This window comes from Ornithodoros turicata, chromosome 2 (genome assembly GCF_037126465.1).
Source record: "Ornithodoros turicata isolate Travis chromosome 2, ASM3712646v1, whole genome shotgun sequence".
Taxonomy (NCBI): Eukaryota; Metazoa; Arthropoda; class Arachnida; order Ixodida; family Argasidae; genus Ornithodoros; species Ornithodoros turicata.
This window is the reverse complement of record NC_088202.1, coordinates 51,372,463-51,398,892: the sequence shown is the minus strand read 5'-3', so window position 1 is coordinate 51,398,892 and position 26,430 is coordinate 51,372,463. Positions and strand designations below refer to the sequence as shown.

General features: G+C 46.4%; 1 protein-coding gene across 1 annotated transcript in view; it reads left to right on the top strand.

Moving 5' to 3' along the window:
* The window catches only part of LOC135385395 (complement C3-like), a 178,998-nt gene that overhangs the window by 146,741 nt on the left and 5,827 nt on the right, over positions 1–26,430 (top strand). Inside the window, exons 37-44 of the mRNA XM_064614685.1 lie at positions 3,337–3,400; positions 3,602–3,668; positions 7,074–7,161; positions 10,217–10,391; positions 17,617–17,712; positions 19,998–20,117; positions 22,692–22,775; positions 22,903–23,056. Coding sequence (XP_064470755.1) covers positions 3,337–3,400; positions 3,602–3,668; positions 7,074–7,161; positions 10,217–10,391; positions 17,617–17,712; positions 19,998–20,117; positions 22,692–22,775; positions 22,903–23,056 — 848 coding nt within the window. The remainder of the gene's footprint in view (positions 1–3,336; positions 3,401–3,601; positions 3,669–7,073; positions 7,162–10,216; positions 10,392–17,616; positions 17,713–19,997; positions 20,118–22,691; positions 22,776–22,902; positions 23,057–26,430) is intronic.

Sequence of the window (26,430 nt, the reverse complement as noted above, 5' to 3'; positions counted from 1 at the left end):
GGCTAAAAACTTGGTGAGACAATTAAACATAACATCTCAACACCAAAATGCGCTCCAGTTGTGTGCTTCGAGTGTTGTCCACGGGATTTCGGCCACTTGGCTGAATCCATTACATGCAGCCATACGCAATATGGCATCAGCCGTTTTTACATGAACTCGACAGGAGCGGGTCGAGTTGACTATAGCGGATTGCGTCGGACCCGACCCGACGCTGTTTACTTTGGACTCGCTTCAACCGGAGGCGATTGCAGCGGCGTCTAGCGAGTCGAGCGTCGAACCTAGCCCGAGCGTGTCGAGTCGAGCCAACCTACGCCCTGCTCTCGGACTGAATCGGCTCATCGCGACGGGGGGTCAACTTGACCCGACACCGTCTACATGTGCTTGTCGAACCCGACAACCCAACTCGACCCGCTTCTGTCGAGTTCATGTAACCGCGGCTATTGAAAGCCGAGGCCGGGCAAGGCGCGTTTGACATGGTACTAATAGCTGGGCTGCTGAGTTCCAGTTCACAACATGGCGCTTTCAAATCTAGGATGTGGCCTTTTATAGAATCGTAAGCTCTCTCCGACTCTGACTCCGTATCCCTGGAACCAATCAGGGCGGAGCCCGCCGGCTCAGTAGCTAATTCGCTACTCGGGCCAAGGGCTCTGTAAACCTGAAGGGAATATCTTTGCAGAGTCCGACTCGTGAAGTCGAGATAGCGACCCGCCTATGCGCGATTACTGTTTCTCGAGCCTGTCGATCTTCACGCAAGCGATTCACGGTGGACGATGATCGACTTCTTATTCGTGAAACTTGATGGAATGTCAACGCATGGGAACGAGACATTTACGGAGATCGAAGTACAAACAACAACAAACAAATTAATGAAAATGAACGGGGAAATTCGCCACATAAGTACAAGCACGCGGCACAATAATACAAACCACGAAACCAATTGTCTTTTTTTTTCCTACTGGTAGGGGTTGTCACAACGGCGCAGCCGGTAGCAGGTCGATACACTACAATGTATCGAAAGGAGCTCAGCATCCCTTTTCCAAGGCGTGTAAGGAGTGTGGGTCGTGGTGCGCTTACGATTCTTTGGGCCCTTTTGTTAACGTTACTCATTACTGACAAAGTGCTACTAATAACATCAAATCAGGAATCAGAGAAGTTGCATTTTCTTAGCATTATCCGATTGCTTCGGAACACTTGAAGAAGCAAAACAAGGCATCTCTTCTTTCTTTCGTCGGTTCGTTACCTTCAGTCAGTGGCAAGACATTTTGAATAACTGAACTTCAGTCCATTACGTTGTCGGTTAATACCATTGACGCGAGACCTGTGGCGTTGGTGCATTCAAGTAGGCTTAACGTAAGTAAGGGTTGAAGAATACGTGGAACCCGAGGTACAGCACGTTCTAACTATTGTAAAAACCGTAAATCGTGAAAGAACAGTCTACATATGCATATGTGCATGCGCTCTATTCAGGAAGTCACACTGGCGTTACGGTTTAGTTCAATTCTCGCGAGAGGTCGCTAAAAGCAATACCTTCTTGTACCTCCATAGTTACAAAATTGGCATACATACTGTTTCTGAAACTGCGCCTTTATTGTCTCTACCAATTGTACTGCTTTCAGTCCTGAGCTCAATAAAAACTCCACCTATAAGTAGGGCCCGGATTTTTAGGCGCTAACAGGTAGCGCTCTTCGTCGGGTAAATCATTCTAGGCAAACCAACCTTCAGAACCGTATGGTTTTGTCTTCCGATTGGAAGGAAGTGGTCATGAGTAACACAAGAATAGTACGTCCTTTGTGGTACTCCAATATGCAGTGAAATAGCAACGATGAAATTGGTCCAATACTAAAAGGAGCACTAAAGCGCCCACAACAAGGTCATCTCAAATTAAATTTAAATGGTTTGTTTATTTCGTAGCGACGTTGTATCTCCCGACTTATATTCAGTCGCGAAGTTACAATCAAAATATCGTACTTGCCTCTTTCTTGCCTCGGCACCACTCCACGGCTAACTTCACGCCCGGAAGTTGCACTGCAATACATTTCGAGTGGTTTGGAAGAGCAGTTTCGAGAAATAGCACGATAAATAAGCGAAGCCGTGTCACTCACTGACAGCTACTGCAGAGAAACATGGATATGTTGCATCAGGACATTTATCGATGATGTCACCTATGACAATTAAATATGTCGTTTAAAAAAAAGTTAACGATGCGTAATTTGCATGGAATTTTACAAGACCCCGGAGGGACTACATTGGGAAGGGACGGATTCCAAGAGCGCTTATTCTTGTGCGGGTCTTATTGCCGTCGTTTCTGCTGCTTAAGGATGTCATTGGCCACCGTCAACAATGGCTTTTTTTTTTCGCGATAAACAAAAACACTAATTAAAGGAGTAGGTGGCATAATGTTCATTGATTGCAACTGCAACTCTCTTCTGAAAACAAGTTGTTTTCGGCGTTTTACTACATCTTTAACTGGGTAAACCGCATGAAGCGCTTTTTCAACGGCAGACTTGAATTTCTTCAACGACGCGGGATACGTCCGGGGGGGTGCTGCAGCTCGCGGCATGCAGTGTGTTCGTATAGCGGAGGGTCTAAGGCACCCCAGTGTTGTGCGCGCTGACCCTTGTGGACGTGCGGCGTCGAAGAAGGCCCGCTTAGAAAAATACTGAGGAGGGTGACCAGTCGTCTCGTTTTGGCCTTGACATTCCAGCTTTAGAGGCGTCGATCCCATTGTCACCTCTCTTCTAAGCCAGTGAACAAATGCCCCGTTTTCGCAGATCGTGAAGAATGTTTGCCGTTTCTATACGTAGAATTTTTTAGTATAAATATACCGTCAAAATACCTTACTTTCGCGGAGTAAAATGTATGACACTGTTCCTCACGAGTGCCTTCTTTTCGTGCGAACGGTGGTGCTTTTGTCTATCTTAGTTTAATGCGCTTGAGAACCTCGTTTTGGCAGCGTTCCGTGAGTGTTCTGCCTACGGAATTTAACTTCTTACGTTCAACTGAAGCAGAGTTCTTTGTCAACCACTCTTCTTCTGTGGTGCAACAAGGCCGCGGTGACGTCGTTCAGCACACCACTAATCAGGAGCAGATACAACGCGGATAAAGACAATCATTCAGGGTTTCTTCGTCTTTGATTAAAGCTATTGGTGCTAACCGCTGCAGGGTCACTATTTGCTGACCACACTAACAGGCACGGGGAGACATAAAGACGATTATACCTTGTTAACGTGTAAAGCAGAAAATAATGGCAGTCAGCTCTTACATGTCATGTTCTCTACCTTCACAAACGGTCACACTAAGACATAATGCAGTATTGTAATTTCCTGTCTCTTGCAGTTCGACATCGAAATTAAGTTTGAAGAGAAGAAAGTACACGAGATCATTGGTCGGGTTGTGAGAAGTAAGTCGCCCAAGTTGCTGTAATGAAAATATGGTAATGCGATATAGCCTCTGTTCGTACTTGCTGTAACCGTCCACGTTATGACCATGTAGGAAACTTTGTACAAAAAGAGAGAGAGAGAGAGTGAATGATAATAATAAATAAAAATAAGATGAAAAGTACGAATCCAACCTGTTGATCCAGCTTTGATGACTCTTCTAGGCGCAGATCAGGAAGGAAATATCAAGAGACGGAGAGACAGAACTTATAGCATGGCGGTGTGTGCGAGGTATGTAATCCTGTGCTCACGTCGATGTACCATATATAGGTATGGTTCCATGTGGTTGAGTTCGAGCACCACCAAGAGAATCGCCCGTGGCGGTGAAACTACCCATTCATTATCTCGCAATAAAGTTGTTGAGTTCAAGCATCGATGGAGGCCGTGCGTGAGTGGGGTAAATTTATCTGCAGCGCGCCGTCGGTGAGATGGGCCCCCCAACCCCCCGTGCAGTGTAAATACAGTCGACCCGCGTTTATCCGGACGGTTCCGTTTCCTGTGAAAATGTCCGGATAGCGGAGGAACCGGATAAGTGAAACACGAAAATCCGGAGTAATCCTAAAAGGATATCTGTATTGACCATTACACAGGAAACTATCCATTGTCATCTGTTTCATTCTAGTACACGCATCCAGTTCTTGCAGACGTTTGCTAATGGCATTAACTTGCGAAATATTGTTCTGTTGCTCGAAAAATACTAGCGCTGTTCTCAATGCCGCCCGCGCATTTTCTACCGTCACAGCTGGTGCATTCCCGCTTTCATCATCAGATTCTTCTTGAACACTATCGGAAGCGACGGCACTGACGATGTCGTCATCTGTGATTGCACCGCAGGGGTCCGCGTTGCGGACCTTCAGTGCTCAGTGGATTACTTTTGTGTAACGTGCAAAATGCGAAAAGGACAAAATCCTTCCTAGCAACACCCTCTTTGTGTCAGTAAAAGGAGGCCACGACCAGGGTTCTCGACCTCGCTTGACTAGCTGTGATCTATGTGTCCTTCCTGGACAATGACCGGATAACTGAAGCCGATTGTTGGATATTAGTCACTTCTGCTCCCTGGAATTCTCGTCCGATTCCGGAAGCTGAAGTCTGGATAAACGAGGGTGAACTACATGGGGACAAATCCGTCCCCATCCTCTTTTGTGCGGATAGCCCAGGATCCGGATAAATGAAGTTCGGATAAACGGGGTCGACTGTATTACGCACATCCGCAGGCAATTTGTGACTGGGATCACACCATTGTCTAAAATTCATTTTTCTTTGGCCTGCTTCTACTGCATTGCAGACAAACAAACTAGGAGGTTTGAGTATGGAATTCAGGAGTGGCCACCGGACTAGGCACAATAATAATAAACTTTACTGTAGTGGTTTTATACATTTAAAAGAAAACAGGATGGCCTGTGCCTTTTGGCATGTGGGCCGTCCTTGCAAGATGGCAGGCAGTCACTGATATCAGTATTTACGCACTTAGATAGTCTTGAAGAAAGAGGAAAAGGAAATAAAGAAACAAAACAAGTAAGGAACAAAAGAAAGAGCCCATTACAGTAATATGTGTAACAAGGAACGAGTACAATTAATGCCAATACACAGGCACAATTCAATACAATACAAGTTCAGTAACTCAATACAAGATGGAAAATGCATGGTACATGTGTTATTAGTGGCATGCCCATACTCTTCAAGTTTTCAAAAACAACCATTTTCTGATTAGTTTCCTCGCACAACGTTTTGTTTCTTCCATAAGTACGTACCCGGGTACTGCATTAAACATTTTTGGTACGTAGTACCATCTTTGACATCTACCGCACCCTGTTCTTATCCTTTTTATCTTATAGGTTGGAAGGTTAGCACGTGCAGATCCAGAACTATCTTGTATTTCCTTAAAGTTCCTACTAAAGTAATATTTAGCAATCACAGTATAGTCATGAAAGCTCTTGAAAGAATGCACATTATAACGGTTGTTATTCATTTGCTTACGTATATTTCTAATTACCCTGTCAATCCATCTGGTTTGATACATCGAACAGTTTCCAAATAGTGTAATACCATATTATGTCAGAGTACTTTCTCCAAATGAAAGAAAAAAAAGTTTCTTTCTCAAAGCGAAAGAAATGGATACATATGGATAAATATAAATATAAATGGATAAATATTTCAGGGTCAGTCCGAAGATGTCACACATAGGGTTAGGTCATGTTGTGAAATTCAGTCAAAACTCAAAAAATGCTGTCTACGGCCTTCGGCGATAATTTCATCTGTATCTACGTTATTTGGGCGCTGGCTCTCGATTGATAAAATTGCGAGAGAGCGCAGGTACGCCCTGAAAAAAACATTTCCGCTCTTGTGACCATAACGGAAATAATTAAATACATCCGGAATGCCGTAACAATTTCTGAAAAAAAAAAAGGGGGCAGTATGTCTAAACAAGAGGAATTCCGTTACCTCGCTAGTGGATATCACACTGGACGGCTTCACTCTAAATGTAAGTTTTACAGCATAGCTGGCTGGAAAGGTAATAAAAAATGTCATCAGAACGCGGCGTGGACGACATCACGTGAGACGCGCTCTGCAGACACTGAATATGATCGAGTTCGCCCGCGGATTTCTTCTCAGCCGAGGTACGCGACGTAGGAGGGGGAGAGGTTTCATCACGAAAGTGAGAGGCCCCTCTCCCTGAAACTGACGCGATGCGCTTCACCAAAGCTTCAAGAGTGCGTTAAAATGGTTGTCGATTCCCTCCCGGCGGATTCTGAAACTGTAGTGCCGTTTTCCTCCTCGTTCATCAATGACGCCGAAAATCCGACCCGAATTAGTGGAGCACTTTCTGTGCAATTAGATGTAATGCATTCCAAGAGCAGAAGACGGATATTGAGAGTATTCCGGAATTCCTTATCTCGAAATTGGAGAAGACGCCACTCGTGCAGGTCCAGTCAGGGAGCGACCCGGCGACCGACGGGCGTGTGGGATGATGTCTGCTGGACGCGGAGGGTCTATGATCGGCTTGTGGAATGTCAAGTCTGGGATAGCGTCCGATGTGTTCATACAACTAGGATTGTAACACCGTTTTCCGCGTGACATGGTCGCGTCGAACTCACACTCGTTAGCGGAAGTAGTCGTATTTATCGAGGATTTTGCGATATATTGCGGTGCGAACGCGAATGAGACGAGCTCGAGCAATATTGCCTGCGCTGCTCTCCCATTCGTGTGCCTGGCTGAGTTCATGATGATGTTACTATCGCTGGGCTTCCTTATCTGTAGAGGGAGTGCGGATCCAGCTTATTTATTTGATATGTAATCTGTTTTCGGAAGATAAACTTGGTCAACTGGACTGTGAAGCGGTGCCGAACATTACCATATCGGTCTCATACTTTCAAAGAAATGATATCGCATTTAAAAGAACACACGACAGGATGAACGCCAATGCAGGCACTTCCGATACATCGGTGTCGTACTCTTGTTGTTTATGGCATAACGCTCTCCTCTTCTTGAAAATGCAGCTACCCGTCTCAACTTTACTGGTGTCTTCACAGCAAGGACACCTTCCTTCTTTTCCTTTGAAACCGTGATCTCCTTCTACCATTTATTATCTGAATCTAAATATCCAGCTGTGCCCTACGTACACGTTCTTTAAATTAGGTCCCTCGGCAGTGAAGATATTGGCACCTCCATCATCGACGTGGGCCTCCTCAGTGGGTTCTCGCCTGTTCGTGACGACCTCGAAAGAGTAAGTGACTCTTTTCCTTCTTCCACTATCTCGTCAAGAACGTTTTTGTACACATGCACTTATTCTCTCGCAAAATGGCGAAAGCGTTTCTCTAGTTAATATGCGCTGAAGCTTTCAAAACTTTATTTGAATTCGCGCTCGCTCGAATAGGTGCTCGTGCGCTCCCGAAGCTTCCGGGAAAAAGCCATGTTCCATCAGTATGTAGCTCAGTGAGACAGTGTCTAAAAAATAAGGAACGCAGGAGACCCGGTACGGACACATTACTCCGAATACATGCCGTCACATTCTTCTTTAGCGCATCATAATCGAAATGTAGCATTGGAGCATCTGTTCTGGTAGCTGCGTACCAATTCCATCAATGCTACGCGGGGAAGTTGGTTGAGAAGATGACACGAGGAGTATAATTATAGGTTAACGAAGCACATGAAATTTTGAGACTTCCCAAGCCGTACACGAAGATTTTATTTCGATTTTTGCCCCGAAACTTTTCTTTCCTTTCAATTACCCTGCATAAAATGTGAAAACAACAAAGTGCGCATACAACCTTGCACATGGAATTTGATTTCGTAGAAGACACATCAACCGGAATTATTGCTGCAACGAAAACACAGAACATATTATTTTACGAAGTAATTTACCAAACCGCCCGGAATGCCTCCTCTCCTTTTCTTCTTCATTTTTGTTCATTTGCACCATGGGCGTTCCGAGGATTTTTTCCAAAAGGGGAGGAAGGCAAAGTGCTTCGGGGGGGGGGGCAATCTCTCCCCCCTCCCCCACTCACACACACATCTTGTTCTGGAGGCGGACGTTGCAGACTGTGCCGGTGTTTAGAGGTACCTAGTATGACATCTAAGAATAATCATGACGACATATTACTAAAGAAAGCTCTTTTTCACAATCGACCTTGGAGCTCCAGTCGAAAAGGGGGGGGGGGGGCACGGCCGTCCCTTGCTCCCCTCTCGGTACGCCCATGTTTTGCACTTTCTTTAACAAGACACTTCAAGTGCCTGACAGGACCATCAGATGCCAAACGTCCATCGCTTATGCCTGAAATAACTGTTTCAATACCGCCATCTGGTCTTCTTTTCGTTTCTCTCTCTTTTTTTTTTTTTTTTTTTTTGCGTGAATGCATCTTACAAAGCGGCATCGAGGTAGGGCGCCGTCCTGGAAAGCCGAACGACACTAAAACTCATGCATAATGTAAAAACCCCGAGACTAGGGAACACGAAGGGACAGACACAACACGAAGTCTCACTTCCTCACTTTCTTCTTAAAAACTCACTTTCTTCACTCAAATTACGAAGCTTTGGATCTGATCTCTGGAAGGTTGAAAGCGATAACGAAACAGGGCTCGACCTTTCCCTCAGCTTCCCGCGGGCGCGGCACGCGTTTGAAGTTGGCTGTCGTCGAGCCCACCTGTCTCGTTTGCGTTGCAAAAGTGCGAAGTTAGAGTCGATTCGGGTACACAGCACTACAATTTCCGACGATCTGTCGTAAAGTACAGCACTCATCTGTGGAGGTGTTAAGGGCATTAGGTCAAAATGCCTAAGTCTGTGGATAATAATAAAAAAAAAAATAGTAGAATGGTTCCGGCTATGAGCAATGCCGAGGGTTGGCGGCATCTACCGTGTGAGAAAGAAAGTCGCACAGGAAGCCTAACAAATAACAGGACCTCAGACTGGACGCGTCCACAAAGGAGTTAACACGCAGTTGGCCATGCAAGAGGCTTCGGCAACGAGCACTGCTGTCCATTCCATACCTAACAACGATCGTTGGAAATCCGCGGACGTGTACTTCGAGAAGGCTTTCAGCTTGTAAACTGATGCCTGGCGTTTCGGTGTCCCACGCGCGAAGTACTCACGGAAAAACATAGCGCTAGAAACCCGACTACTATACGTGCCCAGGTTTTTTTCTTTTTCTTTTTTCGTGCGGAATGCATGTACGGCAACAATTAAGAGAACATATATTGAAATTGTTTTCCTGGCACATCCTACGTGCACGCCCGCGTTTACAACGTTGAAGGTCATCAAATAATGAAAACCCCACTACAGTGTTCGTAGAGGCACCGTTGCCGTTCCACATCTGCATGATCAGTGAAGTTGTGGATTAAAAGGAACGATCTCATCGACTATATGTTTACGAAACCCATTCCCTAAAAAAAAAAAAAAAAACGCGTTGGAAACACTTGCAGAAAAAACACAGGGTTTTTGTTGTTACGTGAGACGAAGCGGTGGTCAATGGGGATTTCGCACCAAAGGCAGTTAATAGAAAACGGTACAAAAATAGCGCACTCATGAACCCAAGCTTTTCCAAATGTACGAACTTGCTTGGCTTGGAGCTCTGACGTTGGGTACTCATTCGAAGCCATGTAAATGCTGTCCGTCGGCTGTCACATCCGGCTGCGTGAGTCGACATCGTCACCACTGTGGGCGATGTTGCGACCTCATGCGGCAGATAGGTGAACTATATTCAGCGTCAGCTTTCTAGAGAGGAATCATGAAGCTTTCTGGCTTGTTGGCCTATGCTTAGGCTTATGTAAGGCTTGGGGATATACATATTAGGTAGAGTATGTCATCGAATAACATCCAGGCTACAGAGTATTACGTGTACAGAAGCTACTTCACAGTCTACGACCACAGAGCAGAAAGATGGGCAATGCAGGAACATATTTCCGCTGTGCCTAAACTGTCATTATGCAGGACCATTCTGTGTTTCAAAGGCATTACCAAAGGGCTGTAAACATATCAGTGTGTGATCTGTCTGTGAAGCGATTGGAGGACGTAAAACATGGGGAACAAAGGCGTCCCCCCACGAATGGCTTTTCTTTTTTGCTTTGTCAACTTTTCGCGTGTTCTAGTCTTTTTCATCCTTTTTCTGCCCATCTGTGCTTTTCTTGCCTCCTATCGTTTATCGACCGCTATTACCTTCATTGTCCCCCATGAATCCCAACAATTATCACTTACATACAGTTACTACTATCTATTACAGTCTACTATCTGCATCAACTACTATCTACAATTACTATCAGTTACAACAATCGAACAATTACTTACAGCTAATGGACACCAAAGTGATAGACCTGTACGAACTGACGAAGCGTAGTGTGGTGTTCTACCTCTCGGAGATTCCTCATAGACAACACGTCTGCATCCAGTTCAACTTGACGAGGGAATATGTCGTGGGAAAGATACAGTCCAGTACGGTTCGTGTCTACGACTACTACAATCCAGGTACTGTTCTTGTCTGCATGGATATTCCAGCTTGCTTGCGTGTTTTCTTCTACGTTGTGATCGATGCAGACAGAGGGTGAAGCAGAACAACCCGCTAGCATGAATTGCAGCCGCACCTTTCTCTCAAGATGGCGCCCTCATTGGTTATTAGTAGGAGCGGATTTTTAGGCACGAACAGGTAGCGCTCTCCGTCGCAGAAATCGTTCTAGACCAACCAACCTTCACAATCGTATCGTTTTATCTTTCGATTGGAAGGAAAGTTGATACATAAAAAGGTGTGCGCCCCCTCTTCTCAGCTTATCGGGAGGCAGAGCGATATCATCCGCGATGATAATTGGCATACTGTGTGCTATGAGGTCAAGAAAAACAACAACTTTATTGCGAGATGATCAATGGGGAGTTTCATCGCCAGGGGATGCAGTGCCGTGTATGCCAAAGGGCCGGAGCCTGGCCATTAATGGGGCCTGCCTATACCTGAGGCTCCACCCACTTTTCGTTGTATCTAGCCAATCACAGGTCGAAATACAGTTGTCTATTATTACATTCATCCAGTACTTATACGTACCTCACCCTTATTTACTGGGTGTCACCATTCTGGAGAAACTCGACTGATTTGGATTGAAATGGATATCACTGGTGACGGACCAAAACGACGGATTTTGAGCCCACTTTTATCAACGCCATCTGCATGGAGAGAGTCATGATGGGAAGGCTCAGAATTGCAAAAATGGTTGCTGACAGAAATTATTGGTCAAGAGAGCGGTACAACCGCTTCTTCGTAGCAGACTACTGCCAGTACGAAGTTTTAAATCACGCAATGTAAGCAGATCGAATCAAAAATCAGCAAAGATGTATGTATAAATAAAATGCAATTATATAATGCAAAGTCTTACGTATAAGGGTCGTCCTTCTTGCTATTTTCTTGGTATCACGGTCTTAACTAGGCCCAATGTTAGCGACGAAACATCCCATTCTCGCATAAATAACGATGGCGGAGCGAAACTTGAAGCTGATTTTGCAGATGCGTACATGAGGATATATACTAACAGTATGAAATTAAAGTAGTCTGTCAAAATTTTTTGTCACGAAATCTCCGATTCGCCGTTCCAAGCACCATCCCCCGTCTTGGAGAAAATTTGGTGTCATGGCAGCGCCCATGGAAAAGGGTAACCAATGAAATGCGCCCAAGTTTGATTGACAGGTCGAGCCCCTTTTTTAGGCTCCTCCTAATGGCCAAACTCCCTGTGGCATACACGGCACTGAGGGGATGCGGTCAAGAGCGCCCCCGATTAGCGCCAAAAAATCCATTCTCTAGTTATTAGGGAGTGATGTCTTGAATAATTGAATTTAAAACTGCAGCATGAAACACGGACCAAAAAACACACGAAACTTGCTCCACTATATCAAAGGATTCATTTGTTGTGTTGTGATGTGATAGTAAAAGAAAAAAAAATTGTGATTTAAGTCACGACAAGATCAGACTGGCTACCCCAGGCCACTTAGCCATAGGTGGGCATTTTCCTGCAGCCTCACTCATCCTCACCTCACGAAGTACAGACTTCATTGGCCTCACTTACCCTCACCAAATTTTCCTCACCAGTAACTACCCATCAGTCGCCCTCGCATTCCATTTTAAATTTTGCCCTCACAAACCTCACTTCAGGGCATCGGGATCCCGAAAGGCCTCACCATCCTCATCCTCACATGCCTTCACCTCATGAGGTTATTCACAACCCTTATGTCCTCACGTATCTTCACCTCATCTGAGGGTTCTCATCCTCACGTGTCCTCGCCTCATGAGGGCCCTCATGTCCTCACGGCACCTCACGTACTTTCGCCTAATGAGGACCCACATGGCCTCACGAGTCCTCACCCTGACGTGCCCTCACCTCATGAGGGCCCTCATGGCCTCACGTACCTTCTTTTCATGAGGACCCTCATGGCCTCACGACCCCTCATCGTCACGAGCCATCGCCTCGTGAATACCCTCGTGGCCTGACATGTCTTCAAGTCACTAGGAGGCACAGGAGCCTCAAAAGAACTTTCCGTCATGTTCACATGACACGTCGGTGTTGAACTACTGTGTCGGTAGTAGGTACTAATGATACTACGCGACATTAAACTGCTTATAGGGTTTCGTGCTGTGCTTGGATAAATTTCGTAACAGTTGTTACTGTCACAGTGAGGTTTAACGTTAGTGTTTGGTATCAGCAAAGAGGAGCCCGAACCCATCACCTCATCCGTGAGGCCCCTCACGAAAGGCCTCATGGCCTCAACCGTGAGATCCCTGTGTTGGCGTAATTCACCATAATTCATCCTCTTATATTAACCATTGTGAAGCGGGGTAGGGTCCTGTGGCTACCACGGGGAAACATCCCATGTGATCAACACTTCTTCATTTATTGTTGTTGTTGTTGTTGTTGGCGTGTACGGCGATAATGGTGAACAGAACGACCTCCAATTCTTCCGGCTCAGCTGCTGGAGATGTTTCCCGATTAGCGATCGTAGCCTGCAGGCTTCGTCGTGGTTTCTTTGTTTATTTGCAGCGCTTCGTAAAAGGACTTGCTGAAGGGAAAGAAGTGTTGCAAATAAACCAGCTGATAGTGGAGCAAGTGTCGTCTCGTGTATTTCTTCGTCCATGTTTCATGCTCCAGTTTTAATTCAGCCATGTACAAACAGGCCCATTCTGCCATTTTGGTGAATTCCAGCATACTCTCAACATCCTGCGTGTGCTCTTGTCATGTATTACATTGACTAACAGTCAGACTACGCCGCTATTTTGCATGGAATTACACTGGTCAGCGGTGCACGGCCCGCGGGGAATAAAAAGAAACTGTAGTTTCAAAATCGACTGGGACGGATGCGACCGTCCCTTTAATTATTCGCGAATTCGGGTGGAGACGTATTTGGGGAATATTTCGTGGGACCTTTATGTCGAGATACGTGTTCGCTTCTTTTCCTCCACAGAGCTCTTGCGAAAACTGACTTTCACAGCAGCATTACCAAGCCACTGCATGCCGACTAGCTCATACAAGCCTCTATGCAGAAGTCTAATGCCTGGTTCACACTGCAACTCTCCGTTGCGGCACAGATCGGTGCGGACGCGGTTGTCGTACGATACGCTGTTCAGAAACACGCGTTCTTGATACGGAAAACGCCTGCGTTTGACCAATCATGCCTCCACTCTTTGTTCGTCTCTCTCTCTCTCTCTCTCTCTCTCTCCAGTGCGCCTTCGCTCATTGGTCAGCTGCGTAGCCGGAGGTAATCCGTACCGCATGGAGTTCGATCGAGCCCAACTCTTGCGGCGCGTATGCTTTTTGGTTCGCCGTACTTCTTTGCCATGACAACCATGCCGCGCCGCATCCATAACGCGTGAAAATGCAACAATATGAACCAGGCATAAGCCCGAGATAATGGCATACGTGCCTTGCTCCCTGGCCAGCGTACGAACGGCCGGCACCAAAGTGCAGGAACCGAACACTGAGCGCTGCAGACAATGCCAGTATTTTGTCATCGCTACCAGTATCCGTTCGCTTTATCTCTTCTGTTTACGCAAGGACTGTTTCTCGTAATGATTTGTTGTGTAAGCATAAGCTTGAGGACCCTCCCTGTGCGTCGTGGAAGGGCAAGGCTAAAATTTTTGCATTGCTTCTTCATCACAAACTTGGATGTGACATTGCATTCTTTTTAACTCGACGAGTTACAGGATCCAGGAGACTGAATCATGCGATGTCTCTAGAACTACAGTTATCAAAAGTCGAAAGCTCCCAAGGTTTCATTTTTGCAAAGCACAGCGGCGGATTGGAACAGGTTGCATGAGGAAGCTGTCGTCATTCAAGATTATCATGCTTTTTATTGTTGGATTAATAAGAACGTCCACACTTGCTAGGACCCACAAATGGGTCTGCAGTGTGAAAGAATAAATCAATAAAAATAAATAAGTATTTCCCAAGTTTTTAATTTCGCGGAAAAAATGGCGGACAAATATTTTCCCCTGTCGAAAGAAACACCAGACTGATCTTGACGGTTTCCGGTGCCCGTGATATGCGAGGTTTCTGTTGTGTGGTTTCTGGTGTTTGTCATCTGATGATTCTGACCTCGACACCAACATAACAGGAGCGTTTTTTGTGTGTGTGTGTGTGTGTGTGTCATTCGCGATTTACGCACAAGCAAAACCGCAATTTGCGGTTACCTTCTTCTCTCCTCCTTAAGAAGCGAGGCAATATGGAGCGGCCTCCTATTGGCCAGTTGGAACGGCCCATCCTATGATCGCAGGAGATCTTTTCCGGCAACGTATGGGAGGACGCACCGCATCTTCGCGCTTCTTCACTGTTAAAAAAAAAGTACTTTAATGGGACCATGAAATGATTTTCGCGAGTTCCTAGTACTCCGCAGGAAACCGTTCTTATGAACCCTCACTATCGTACACACATCGACTTTTAACTGTATTCAGTACAACGGCGGTGCAGTTATCAGTCAAAAATAGCAGGGCGTGACCGCTGGATATATGCATTCGAAGCGGGCTTACGTCATCGCCATCCAATTCTCTCAGCCAACTGTGAACGACGAGGAGGACACACCCCGCGAGACCATGGTTTCGGTTTGGACAACAACGACGTCGTACATATGCCGTCGAAATCACTTGAAATATGGCGAAAGGCAAATTGTCAGCAATGGAGGAAGAGATTATGCGACACACACAGCGTCAATGGGTCGTTCAGTACTAAGCAGCCCGTAGAATGTCACCGACGGAGGCATGTTCTGACGCAGAAGAAGTTCAAAGAAGAAAACATGCTCCGGTAACCATGCTAACAGTCAACGGCTACCTTACATTTCTCGTAGGATTCTGTGTCAACGGTCAAAGATACAATCTTGTCTCCAGGTAAAATTAAAACATATTTCATGGCGAAGTATGCAAGCTTGTTCGAAAATTTTGCACTTTGCTCGCAAAAGCCCGTCCACGAATCGGCAACATGTTCTGTGTATGATGTCACGGCCAGTTCACCTCGGAGGCGGGCCGTAGCCAGGTCCCCCAAGGTCGCCATTTTCCCATGTATTTGTTCCTATCCCGATGCGTGCAATGCCGGAGGCCGCCCTTAGATACCCCACTGTTACCAGACGTTGGCTTGCGTGTGATTGTAGCGCGCTAAAGATCCAGTTGAAGCACAATCCAAGCCAGGCCAAGTCACCGAAGGAGAAATGGACGACTGCGCCTGCGGCGCCTGGTACGACAGGTACGCTATGTGATGCACGCAGCCGTGCACTAGATCCTTCCGATCGCTCAACACGTTTAAAAGCGGGACCAGAAAGTGAAACACGACACAGAAAGTTGTTATACGCGTTTTATTTGGACATATAAAGACTAGATTCATTCGCAGAAACAACAAAAACATTTTGCCGCTAAACTTAGCGCGCTGAAGTGATCCGGAACGGCAACAGCGGGGTATAGTGGCGGCCTTCTTCGTTGCACGCTTTTCCGAGGTGAGTTTGGGGGACCTGGCCGTAGCAGCTGCCGTTCACGCCCGTGGTTAACATAGAATATCTTCGCTATTTGAACGATTTTCAACTTCATATTTCACAGAGTGAATGCTTTAGTACAGGCGAACAAATTAAAAATGATCGTGGGCTTGTCAAATATAATTTCAATGTCCCTTTAACTGCTTTTCCTAGCCACATATATCACTCCCTTTCGGCGAGCACAACTACAGGTTTTCCCGCTCATTTTAATCCATTGGTCACTCAATTTGATCCAAGCGCTACCGAACTTAATCCAAGCAACACATGCAAATGCATTCCGTATGTATTCAGTCATGTCATGACTGGATACACAGTAAACAATTGAATTAAATTGGGTAGCTCCTGGATTAAATTGGTTGGTGTCTGGATTAATTTGGTTCACCACTGGATTAAACTGGGTAGCGTTTGGATTAAATTAAGTGACCAATGAATTAAAATGAGCGGGAAAACCTGTAGTCTGAAAAGGGAGTCTCCTAAATCCCTTCATACATTTTAACTTCCTACTGGACAGTAATACTAATCTGCAGTAGGAAGTTAACGGGTATCCTCAATCCCTGATGGGAGTCAGGAGAATACTTTTCGAAAGTAATGGTACTCCCCAAAAGAGAGTGATATATGCAGCAAGGAAAATGTGTTAAAGTACACCTTTTTTTTAAGACTAGAGAAAGAAAGAATGTGTTTTTTATTTTTTATTCCGTGTTACCGCCGCGAAGCAACTGTGGCCATGAGCGGCATACAGACGTGGACAGATGGAGAGAGGCCAGCAGGAAGGAGGGGGTGACAGTGAGGTTAGTGTGCGTCCTGGGCCAACTTCTAGGGGAACTGTGCTGACATTCGTCAGGAAAGTCTTCGGAAAACCCAGAGGAAAACTCAGACAGCACAGCCGGTGAGGATTCTGGCGTGGAAAGCGATCATCATAACCACTATGCCACGGGAGCTGGTAGAAATAAGGTGTAAACAACGGTTTTCATTTGCGCTCGAATCATCGAAAGACTTAACAGATGAATCCAGTGCGTTCTTTTTTGGTGTCAAGGCGGGTGCATTTTGCGTCCTGCGAGGAGAAATGTTTGCACGTTAGTGCCCCTTTAAGGAATTGTGTACGTGTAGTGTAATAATGTAATATCTTCATGCGCCTCATGTGTAGCCCACTGTGGAAGTGTCATGAATATGGAATCATAAAATTTAGTATCTCGTGAACATCTTCCTGGTGCACCGTGCCTTCATGCCTATAGGACTTTTGAAAATATGCTCCATACAATAATACGGAATGCTAGAGCGCGATTGCAGCACGAGCCTCCAGCATGTATACGTGAGCAGTTGATAACCGCCACAAGACGGAACACGTCATATAATTTGAGAGGGGCGCTGCCATTACTGATGCTGGCGTGTTGTCTCTTACGTGTGAACTTTTCCTCCGCTTGCAACCCCCATCTGCAGTCGCTGTTGTCGTGCAGCTTGCACCGTGGAAGGCTTTCGTTATTTCTCGGGACGCGGCTGCAGTGGCTGCAGGCTACGCTACCGCGGCCTGCTTGCGTGACTTGTAACATTAGTGGGCTTTTAACATTAGGACGCAGAGCGTGTTAGTCTAGACGCTCTCGACCTTCTGTTTTGAAATTTGGTGAGCCCTGTTTCTCTGTGCTCGTCGATGACGTTAGGCAATTTGGCTTTTACGTTGGGCGTATATAGCGGGTTGTGCGGGTTGTTTCAGATGTTGCTTGCAGCCGGTTCTATGGTCCTGACTCAGCGAGTTCCATGCTGAGGTATTTCTGCCCGGAAGGAAGCTCTGTGTGCCAGTGCGCAGAAGGTACGTACGCGGTGGTGGTTCACTCATTCTTCATCTCGACAGCAACATCTATACATTTTGGAGGTTGGTATGAACACCATTCAAAGAGATGGGGTTGGCAATATTTAAATATGCGCTATTCAAACTGGTATTAAAGTATAAATGCATGCATTTATACGTCGTATTTAAATACAGTCTAGGAAATTGTTGGAATATTTAAACAGTATTTCATTAGTTACTTGCAGAAATACTTCGTGAATACGAGTCTGTTGATATGTACACCAAACGCGCACATCTTTGCCAACTTCACCGCTGCAATTAGTGTCAAGCTCCTATGACGTCTGCTTTCGTATGGCTTGTGTAACTCGTTTGGTGTTACAAGCAAAAGTCTTCACAACCGCTGTAGTCCCTTCTAACGTTGCTATAGTTTCAAACTAAGCCAACGTGTCCTCCGTCTGTGCAGTGCATGAGCACACAACAGGAAGCGGCATCAGCGAGCGAGCAGTGTAGCACTCCAAAGTTCGTTTTCGTTGTTTAGTAGCCGCTGTGAGTCCCACAACACTGAGCTACTAGCCCCACGCCCACCTCGCTCATCCTTGTGTGGATTCACCGGCAGAGTAAGAAGATCCTCGAGCAAGTGTTGATAGGGGAGCTCCATAATGAAAACCTGAGCTATACAAGTGTCCTAGAAAACGTGTCATTGAATTATAATTTTAAAAAAACTACACCACCTAGAATCGTGCGGTCAACGGCATTTGTTATTACTAGGTTTTTACCACCTCCTGATGTGAATTTCGCGTAAGGTAAATGTAATTATGTAAATATTTGGGAACTGAACTCGGAGATTTGTCAAGTAGAGGTCACTTTTTCACCCGACCCATGTGAAGAGCGTGTCTAATTTATTCAAATTAATCATAATCGACAGGGATATTCAGGGCTATCCAATCAGAACAAATAGCCGAACATCATGCTCTACGGAGCTCCCAGGGGATAGTGTGCGACGAATTTTTCAGCGCAATCGTTGTCAATCCGACGAAAGGAGGTTGGAAACCCAGCTGACACCTGAATCCCAGAAAGAGATAACGCAGGCATGGCTTATCGCGTCCGGCTTTTGCTGGGATCATGCTTTCCCTCTCCGAATTTCAAAGCCTTTCGTTGGAGTGACAGCGATTGCTCTCAAAAAGTGTGTAGCGCGTTATGGTCCGGCGCTCCGAAAACCACGATGTTCGGCTATTTTTTCCGATAGGAGAGCTCGTGAATATCACCTCAATTATCATGAATTTGAATGAATTCGGCATGCTCTTCATGTTGGTGGGGTAAGAAGTGACCTCTACTTTGCAAATTTCCAAGTTCAGTTCGCAAATACTTACATAATTAAACTTACTATACATGACATTCACATCAGGAGATGGCAAAAACCTAGTAAGAACAAATGCTGTTGACCGCATGATTCTAGGTGGCGTAGTTTTCTTTATTTTTTGTTCTGTTATAATTCATTTACATGTTTTCTGGGACACCCTGTAGATTCAGGCTCATAGAGAAGAACAGACACACCTCAAACACGTCTTAGAGGAACAAGTCAAAGTGAAAACAGGAAAGATGTCAGCTACAAGTATAGAAAAAGGATACGGACGAAAAACTCACCGGTACCAAGGTCAACAGACGAACTCCAAGCGCGTTTAAAAGCCCGGGTGAACGGCAACTGAAGCTATACTAACACAATTCCCCACACTCAGTATGGCCAAGGCCTCTCAAAGAAGCGTCTCGAGCGCAGAAGCGGCATCTCGTCGGCTCATCTGAATGGAAATCGATCTATCTGGCCAACAGATCAATGATTATTCCAAACAGTCCGACTGCTACAAAGCACGTGGCCCTCTGACGTGAGCGTCATTTCCCTCTTTTTGCGCTCGAGAAGTGCGTAGTTCTGGTTTGGCCTCATTTGCATACCAAAGTTTTGCGATTTATAGTGTTCGTTTCAGGAATTTTGAGAATGCGGAAGGATTCAAATAATGGTCACCTACCATTCTGCCGTCACGCATTATCGCGAAACCATCTAATTACTTAATTAAATAACTTTAGGTAATTAGTCGTTCATGATCTCGTCGGTTACATGATCTTTTGCACAGGACGTCCGCATGGCCGCGTAACGCGCCCGCGAAAATGGCATCAGTGTTGTTCTCGCAGCTTTTGTTTTAACCTGTAACGGAAAAACAAGAAACCTGCTGTGTATGTATAGTATAGTGTATGCCTTCCCGCATGTATGTATTGCCCGTACGTTGCATAGAATTTCTTTCGAACATCCACAGGAGGATGCCCCAGCGATGACCCTATGAAGCAGTTCGTGGTACATTCAGGAAGGAAGTTTTTCAAGACCCTGGAACAGAGGGAGAATATGCGAGAATATGCGTGTGATAAGGCTGACTATGGTGAGCAACTCCTAAACCATATGCGAGCAGTACAATATAGAATGTGTTATTACTCCCGACGATGGGGCATTTGTAGCTGCCGCATTTCACGATAAACAGTCGACGTATGATTCGCATAGAGCAATGAAATACTACACAGCGGAGGAGCAAGACATACCCGTGGAGTGCCAGTAGACGTTGTAGCAGTTCCCTACGCTGTAGTTACCGGCGGTAGCCTCGAGCCTTTGTTGATGTTGCCGGAAAAAAATAATAGGAGAGATTTAATTCGGTGCACGACAAATTCGGCTACTCCCATAACCAGACCTCTCCCCCCCAAAAAAAAAGAAAGAAAAAGAGAAACAAGCCGGTTTCCTTGTATATTCTGCAACCTCACTAGAGGTTATTGCAGGAGTGCATCAAAAAAATGATCTACAGGCAGTTCGCGAACAGTGCCGTCCATATAGTGTTCCAGGCGGTGACACAACACGGAAAAAAACTATACTTGAAGCAGTCTACGCGATATGAAAACTGAGTGAGATTTAGATGATGAATGCTTCTGAGAGAGGACGCTCCGGCATAAGAAAGGTATTTGTCAAAAGAAATCTCCAGTTTGTTGTTAATGATCGCGTGAAAAGTCCTGAGAGAGAGGGCGCAGCTTCTGGCCTTAAGTGGACTGAAACCAAGATCGTGAAGCGCTGTACTAGGCGAAAAAAAGGGCCGCGCCTCGCTAAGATAAATCTGACTGCCATAATCTGGACCTGCTCGAGCTTTTCTATATTAGAATTGCAGTAAGAGCCCCAGGCTTCGCAAGCATATTCCAGAACTGGACGTACCAGAGTTCTGTACACAAACAGCTTAATCTCGACTGGTTAAAATTTAAGACACACACACACACACAAATAGAGATACGATGATGAGATGGGGCTGATGCCGGCCAGCAGGCTGGGCGCTGCCCCAGTGCCACTTGTACGTGATGAGAGATGATGATGGATATGATAAGGGGTCCGGTAATCAAAGTAGGGTGGAGAGGCCTGTTGACCTCCTCAAGTAGCCTACCTTTTTTAGAGTTTTAGAGCATACATTCTCTATCTGAGGAGACCAAGAAAGCTTAGAGTTCAAGGTAACCCTTAAATATTTATAGGCATCAACCCTAATTAGGGGCAACCCATCAATTTTATAGTAAAAAAGTAGTGGACTAATGCGACGGGTGAAAGTGACCATTGCGCATTTTTCTGAATTGATATCCATACCCCAGTGACTGCACCAAGTAACTATCCTTATTCAGGGATCCCTGCAGTGTTAACTGATCACTGTAGGCTGCAACCTCTGTGTAAACAACACAGTCATCCGCATACAACCTTATCTCTGCCGGAACGTCATTTACAATGTCATTGATAAACAAAGAAAAGAGCAATGGCCCCAGCACAGAGCCTTGTGGAACACTAGATGATACAGAAACCTGTGGCCTCAGTACCTCGGGGTGCAAAGTGCAAGGCCGTGCCGCTGAAGGGTAATGTATTTAGCACGCGCGGAAGCAGAAATGGATACGGTAAAGCGTAGACCTCTAGTTAGGGAATACCCGTGGAAGGCACTAAGGAAGGCACTACAAGGGCACATCATATGTTCGTTAGAGTTGTAAAGTATAGATTATGAGCGGCCGTTCATGCTTGAGTCTCGCACAAAGGTGAGGAGTCATTTCAGTGGTGTGAGCTGTCCGTGGACAGATCATGTCCACTACTGAGGGCTCAGTGAGTCCCACAGATCGTAGTGTCTTGCGCAGTGCAGCCCTTTCAAGTAGGCACCACAGTGCCTGAAGTGAATTCGCGAGAATATACAGACGTAGACGCTGACATCTCGCTTTCTTTTCTTTTTCTTTTTTCTGTTATGGGTTCATCATAGCTGTTCGTTTAAGGGACGGCCGCATGCGGAAACAATCTATGAGACAGATACCACTGTGTTCCAATCTATACTTGTCTAAGTTTTTTCGTCCGAAAAGTGCTCAGATATTAAACACACAAATTTTGAAAATCTGCGCATCTTCCGGAGCTGTGGAGGCACCAGCGACGACGAGATCGGCGTCACTCCCTGAACAGGAGGAGAAGGCGTGAAAGGGCCAGAGGAAAAAGACACCGTTCAGACGGTCGCAGTAGCCCGCTCCGCGGCATCCGTTTTCTCAAGGCGGTGCTCTGATTGGAATCTTAGGGAATGACGTTTTAGCTTTTTTGGAGAAAGGGAATTCCGGTATACTCTCAATATACGGCGTCTGTTCTGGTCATGCATACCATGTAAGAGCAGACAAACTTCGCCACTATTTCGTGCGGGATTTTCGATACCGTTTTCTGTGGCCAACGAGGAATAAAATGAACCATAGTTTCGAAATCGACTGTAACAGATGAGAGAATCTCTTTATACAGTACGAGATTAAGAGGAGCAGTAGTGTGTATTACCCTCAATCTAAACGCTTCGAACTCCAGGGGTGGCATACGGCACTGCAGCGACACGAGAACAACGCCCAAAAGCGAAAACGATAACTTCAATCGCTAACTGAGTGTTCTATTATTTGGATACTAAATGTTTTTACTTCTGTCACTTCAGTGTGGAAGGGACGAGTTACTGACATAGTGGAGAAAGATGGATTCAAGAATGTTCAATTCATCGTTGATGCAGTACTGAAGCCAGGTGAGTGGAGGTCACCGGAATCGGCCTCGTTCTATCATCTCAAGCTTAAGCAGTTGAAATGCTAGGAAGCGGAAACGGCAGTGAGTGATACCCTGTAATAATTGGAAAATGCCTTTATTGTTTTTAGGACAGGAAGATAAGGATGAACTGACCGGACGGACTCGTGTTCTCAAAATGCGTGACAACTGCAACACGTTTGTTGAAGATGCCCTAGAAGAAAGAGAGTTGATCGTGATGGGAGTTGAAACAGGGCTGAAAGAAGAAACCACCCACGGGAAACAGTAAGTGCAACATCGGTTACGGAAGTAACTATTCAGGGCTACCAGAATAGAATAGAAATAGACAAAAAATTCGCAACGTAGGTCACACTGGTGCGACCAGCTGTTCCAGGACGCTTGACGTGTGGAAGCACTGAATGATTTAAATGATTATTCAGGGCTACTTCCAGGGTACTTCCTGTAGGCAACAGTGGCGGATCCAAAACGAGGGGACGATAGCCCCCCCCCCCCTCCCGGAGATTAGGTTAGAATAGAATTAGAGAAGAAAAATATGGATATTTTTGAATACCAGTCCACAAGCTACCCCCCCCCCCCCACGAAATCGCTAGGTTACACATTAGTTCCCCCCCCCCTCTACCCTCAACAGTTACCGGCTTCTACAAAGAAACCCTCCCCCCTCCTCCCAAACAGATGGTAGGGATCCGCAAGGGGTAGGCAAAGTGTAATGTCTGATCGGTCATATTTTTTAGTGACGCTTCGCGAACAGCTCATCGGCGGATCAATTGTGTTGCTTAGTTCGTACACAGCTTGTGAAACTAGGCTGTGACATCCGATACTTACATCATCACAGCTTGAATTCTAGTATACAAATTCGAATTTCTGCATTATGATTGTGATAGCGCAAGATTGACTGCGTTCTCAACCGCACCGAAATGAAGTGGTATATAACTTTGAGTTAAGGCGATATGTTTAGCGACTGTTCTACGGTTATGCTTTCAACGCGCGAATGCTTTTCCTGAAGAGAAATACTAAGGCCGACACTCCCTGTTTCTGTCCGCTCCCTTCTGCTCATCAACTACTGCTCTCGTCGATCTCCGTACCTTGCGGCAAATCCCTCTGTTTCTCGCTAGGATACGGAGAACGAGATTAAGACGAGAAATTACGAGAATAGTTCAAACGCTTCACTGAGCACAGACTGTTCTGATCTCAACGCCGTTTGCAGAGTAGACGTTTAATCAGACAGCGAACTTGGTGTAAATACATAGGATACATAACTGATAACGTGAATATGCATGAATACGTATAAACGCACTCGTAAAAAGCCTGTGCACGAACACAAGTGAGAGCCGTGGTGGCCTCAATGCACGTAATATAGCAAGTGAACCTTTGCTCGGCGACCCAAGAGCATGGCTCAAATAACGTCTGGGCCATTTCGACCTTCGAAGCGAGGAGGCCCGTTTTGGGGGCGTCGGAAAGAATGTATGCAGACAATTGGCAGACAGGCCATAGGTAGACTTAGAAAACATAGTCTTGTAGGATCTGTCTGGTGGTGAATACAACATTGAAATTGGTTTTGTTTCCACGTATATAGTTGAACATAAAGGGGCAGAACACTCTCCGTCTGGTATAGCGAGATACCGCAATACAAAACAAACTACACTGAGATGATCACTGCACAGCAATGTTCACTCTCGGTCGCTTGAAAGCTGGAGGAACGTTTCGCCGATGGGCCTTTGGAAGACCTTCACGGCAAGGTGCTCGCATATCTTCACTTCCACTCTGTGCACTCTTCCATCGGAGCTGCGAAATCTGTTGGTGACGCGCCCCATGGGCCATTCATTTCGCACGGTGTCCCGGTCCCTGAGAAGCACGATGTCACCCGCGCGAACGTCCTCTTGCCTTCTCTGCCACTGTCGTCGACCATACAGCGTCAGGAGATATTCCTTACTCCATCGGCTCCAAAAAGCGTTGGCCATGGATTGCACTTGTTTCCACTGCCTCCGGTATAGGTTCTGATGCTCGAATTTGCCAGCAGGTGGAGGAATGCCGCCCGTCTTCTGCGTGAGCATAGCGTTTGTGGTTAGAATGGTCGGATTCTCTGGGTTCGTCGACACTGAAGTCAAGGGTCTGCTATTGACGATGGATACCACCTCTGCCAGAAGTTTGGTGAGCATACCGTGCGACAGTCGTGATCTGTTGGTGCCAACTAGCATTGAATCGAGAATGCACCGAACAACTCCGATCATGCGCTCCCAGGCACCACCCATGTGAGAGACGTGAGGGGGGTTGAATATCCATGTGCAGCCCTGCTCATGGAGGTACTTGTCCACGTCACAGTCCCCAGGGGCAGCCGTGTTGATCCTCAGCTCTTTGCATGCACCGGTGAAGTTGGTACCGCAGTGAGACCGAGCGGAATCCGCTTGGGGGGAGGATAGCTGCGTCCATGGGCCGACTTCAGGGGAACTGTGCCGGCATACGCCTATTACACATCTGAGGGAAACCCAGGAAAAACCCCAGACGGCACAGCCGGCCCGCGGATTCGAACCGCGGACCTCCCAGTCTCCAAGCGCACGCGTTACCGCTGCGCCACCGGAGCTGGTGGCCTCGCCAGGGATCGATTACTCTGGTCATCCAGAACAACGTACATTTTGCGTGACCGCTCTGGCTGACCCTTTGGATGAACCCTGACCAGGCAGACCTTAGAACATGACCTATTTCAAGAGCTGTCTCCACACACATTCGTGCACTTCGACATCACTTTCGGCGTCGAAACGTGGCTGTTTTCTTCCCCGCCGTCCTGGGAATGTCTTGTGGAAGGAGACATTTCGTCCTGGATAGGATTGGATGGAGAGCCGAAGCGTGTCCGTCGCGGCCGCATACACTGCACTTCATCAATTCTCTGCAGTCCTTGGAGAAGTGATCGATAGACGAACAGCACCTGAAGCAGACTCTGAATTCCTTCAACATGGTCCTCTTGAAAGAACTGGTCATCTTTCATGGTCCTCCTTTCTGTGAGAGGTTAACGGAAGCCACGGCATTTCTTCAGAGGATGAGGCTTCCGATGCAGAGGACATTCCTTGCCCGCGTCCTTCACTGCCCCGGATGAAGGTGCCACCGGTTCAGTTGAATGCGTCGTCTGATTGGCTTGGGCTGACTGGACGTCTGTTTTGTTCACCATCACCGGCGGTTTGGTGCCTGGATTTCCAGGAGAGGACCGGTCTTCATTTGGACGGTTCTTCCGGAAGGATGAAGATGCGGATGAACCAATGAGAAAGCTCGGATCATTCCTTGCCTTGGCTATGTCGCGAACGAACTTGGCAAAGATAGGGAAGGGCGGGAAGGTCACTCGGTTCTGTTCCTTACAGCTTGACCCCTGTGTGATCCATTTTTCTTGGATGCTTGAAGGGAGTTTCTCCACGATGGGCTTCACACCATGAGCAGTATCCAAGTAGCTGAGTCCTGAAAGACGAGGGTCCGACTTCGCTGACTCCAGTTCTAGAAGCAGGTCCTCGAGCTCTCTTAGTCTCGCGTGGTCATTGTTAGAGATCTTGGAGAAGCCGTTGAGCCTCCTCAGCAAGGCGTTCTCGATTGCTTCCGCACTGCAAAAGATCTCGTCTAATCTCTCCCATGCCATGCGCAGGCCAGCAGGAGGGTTC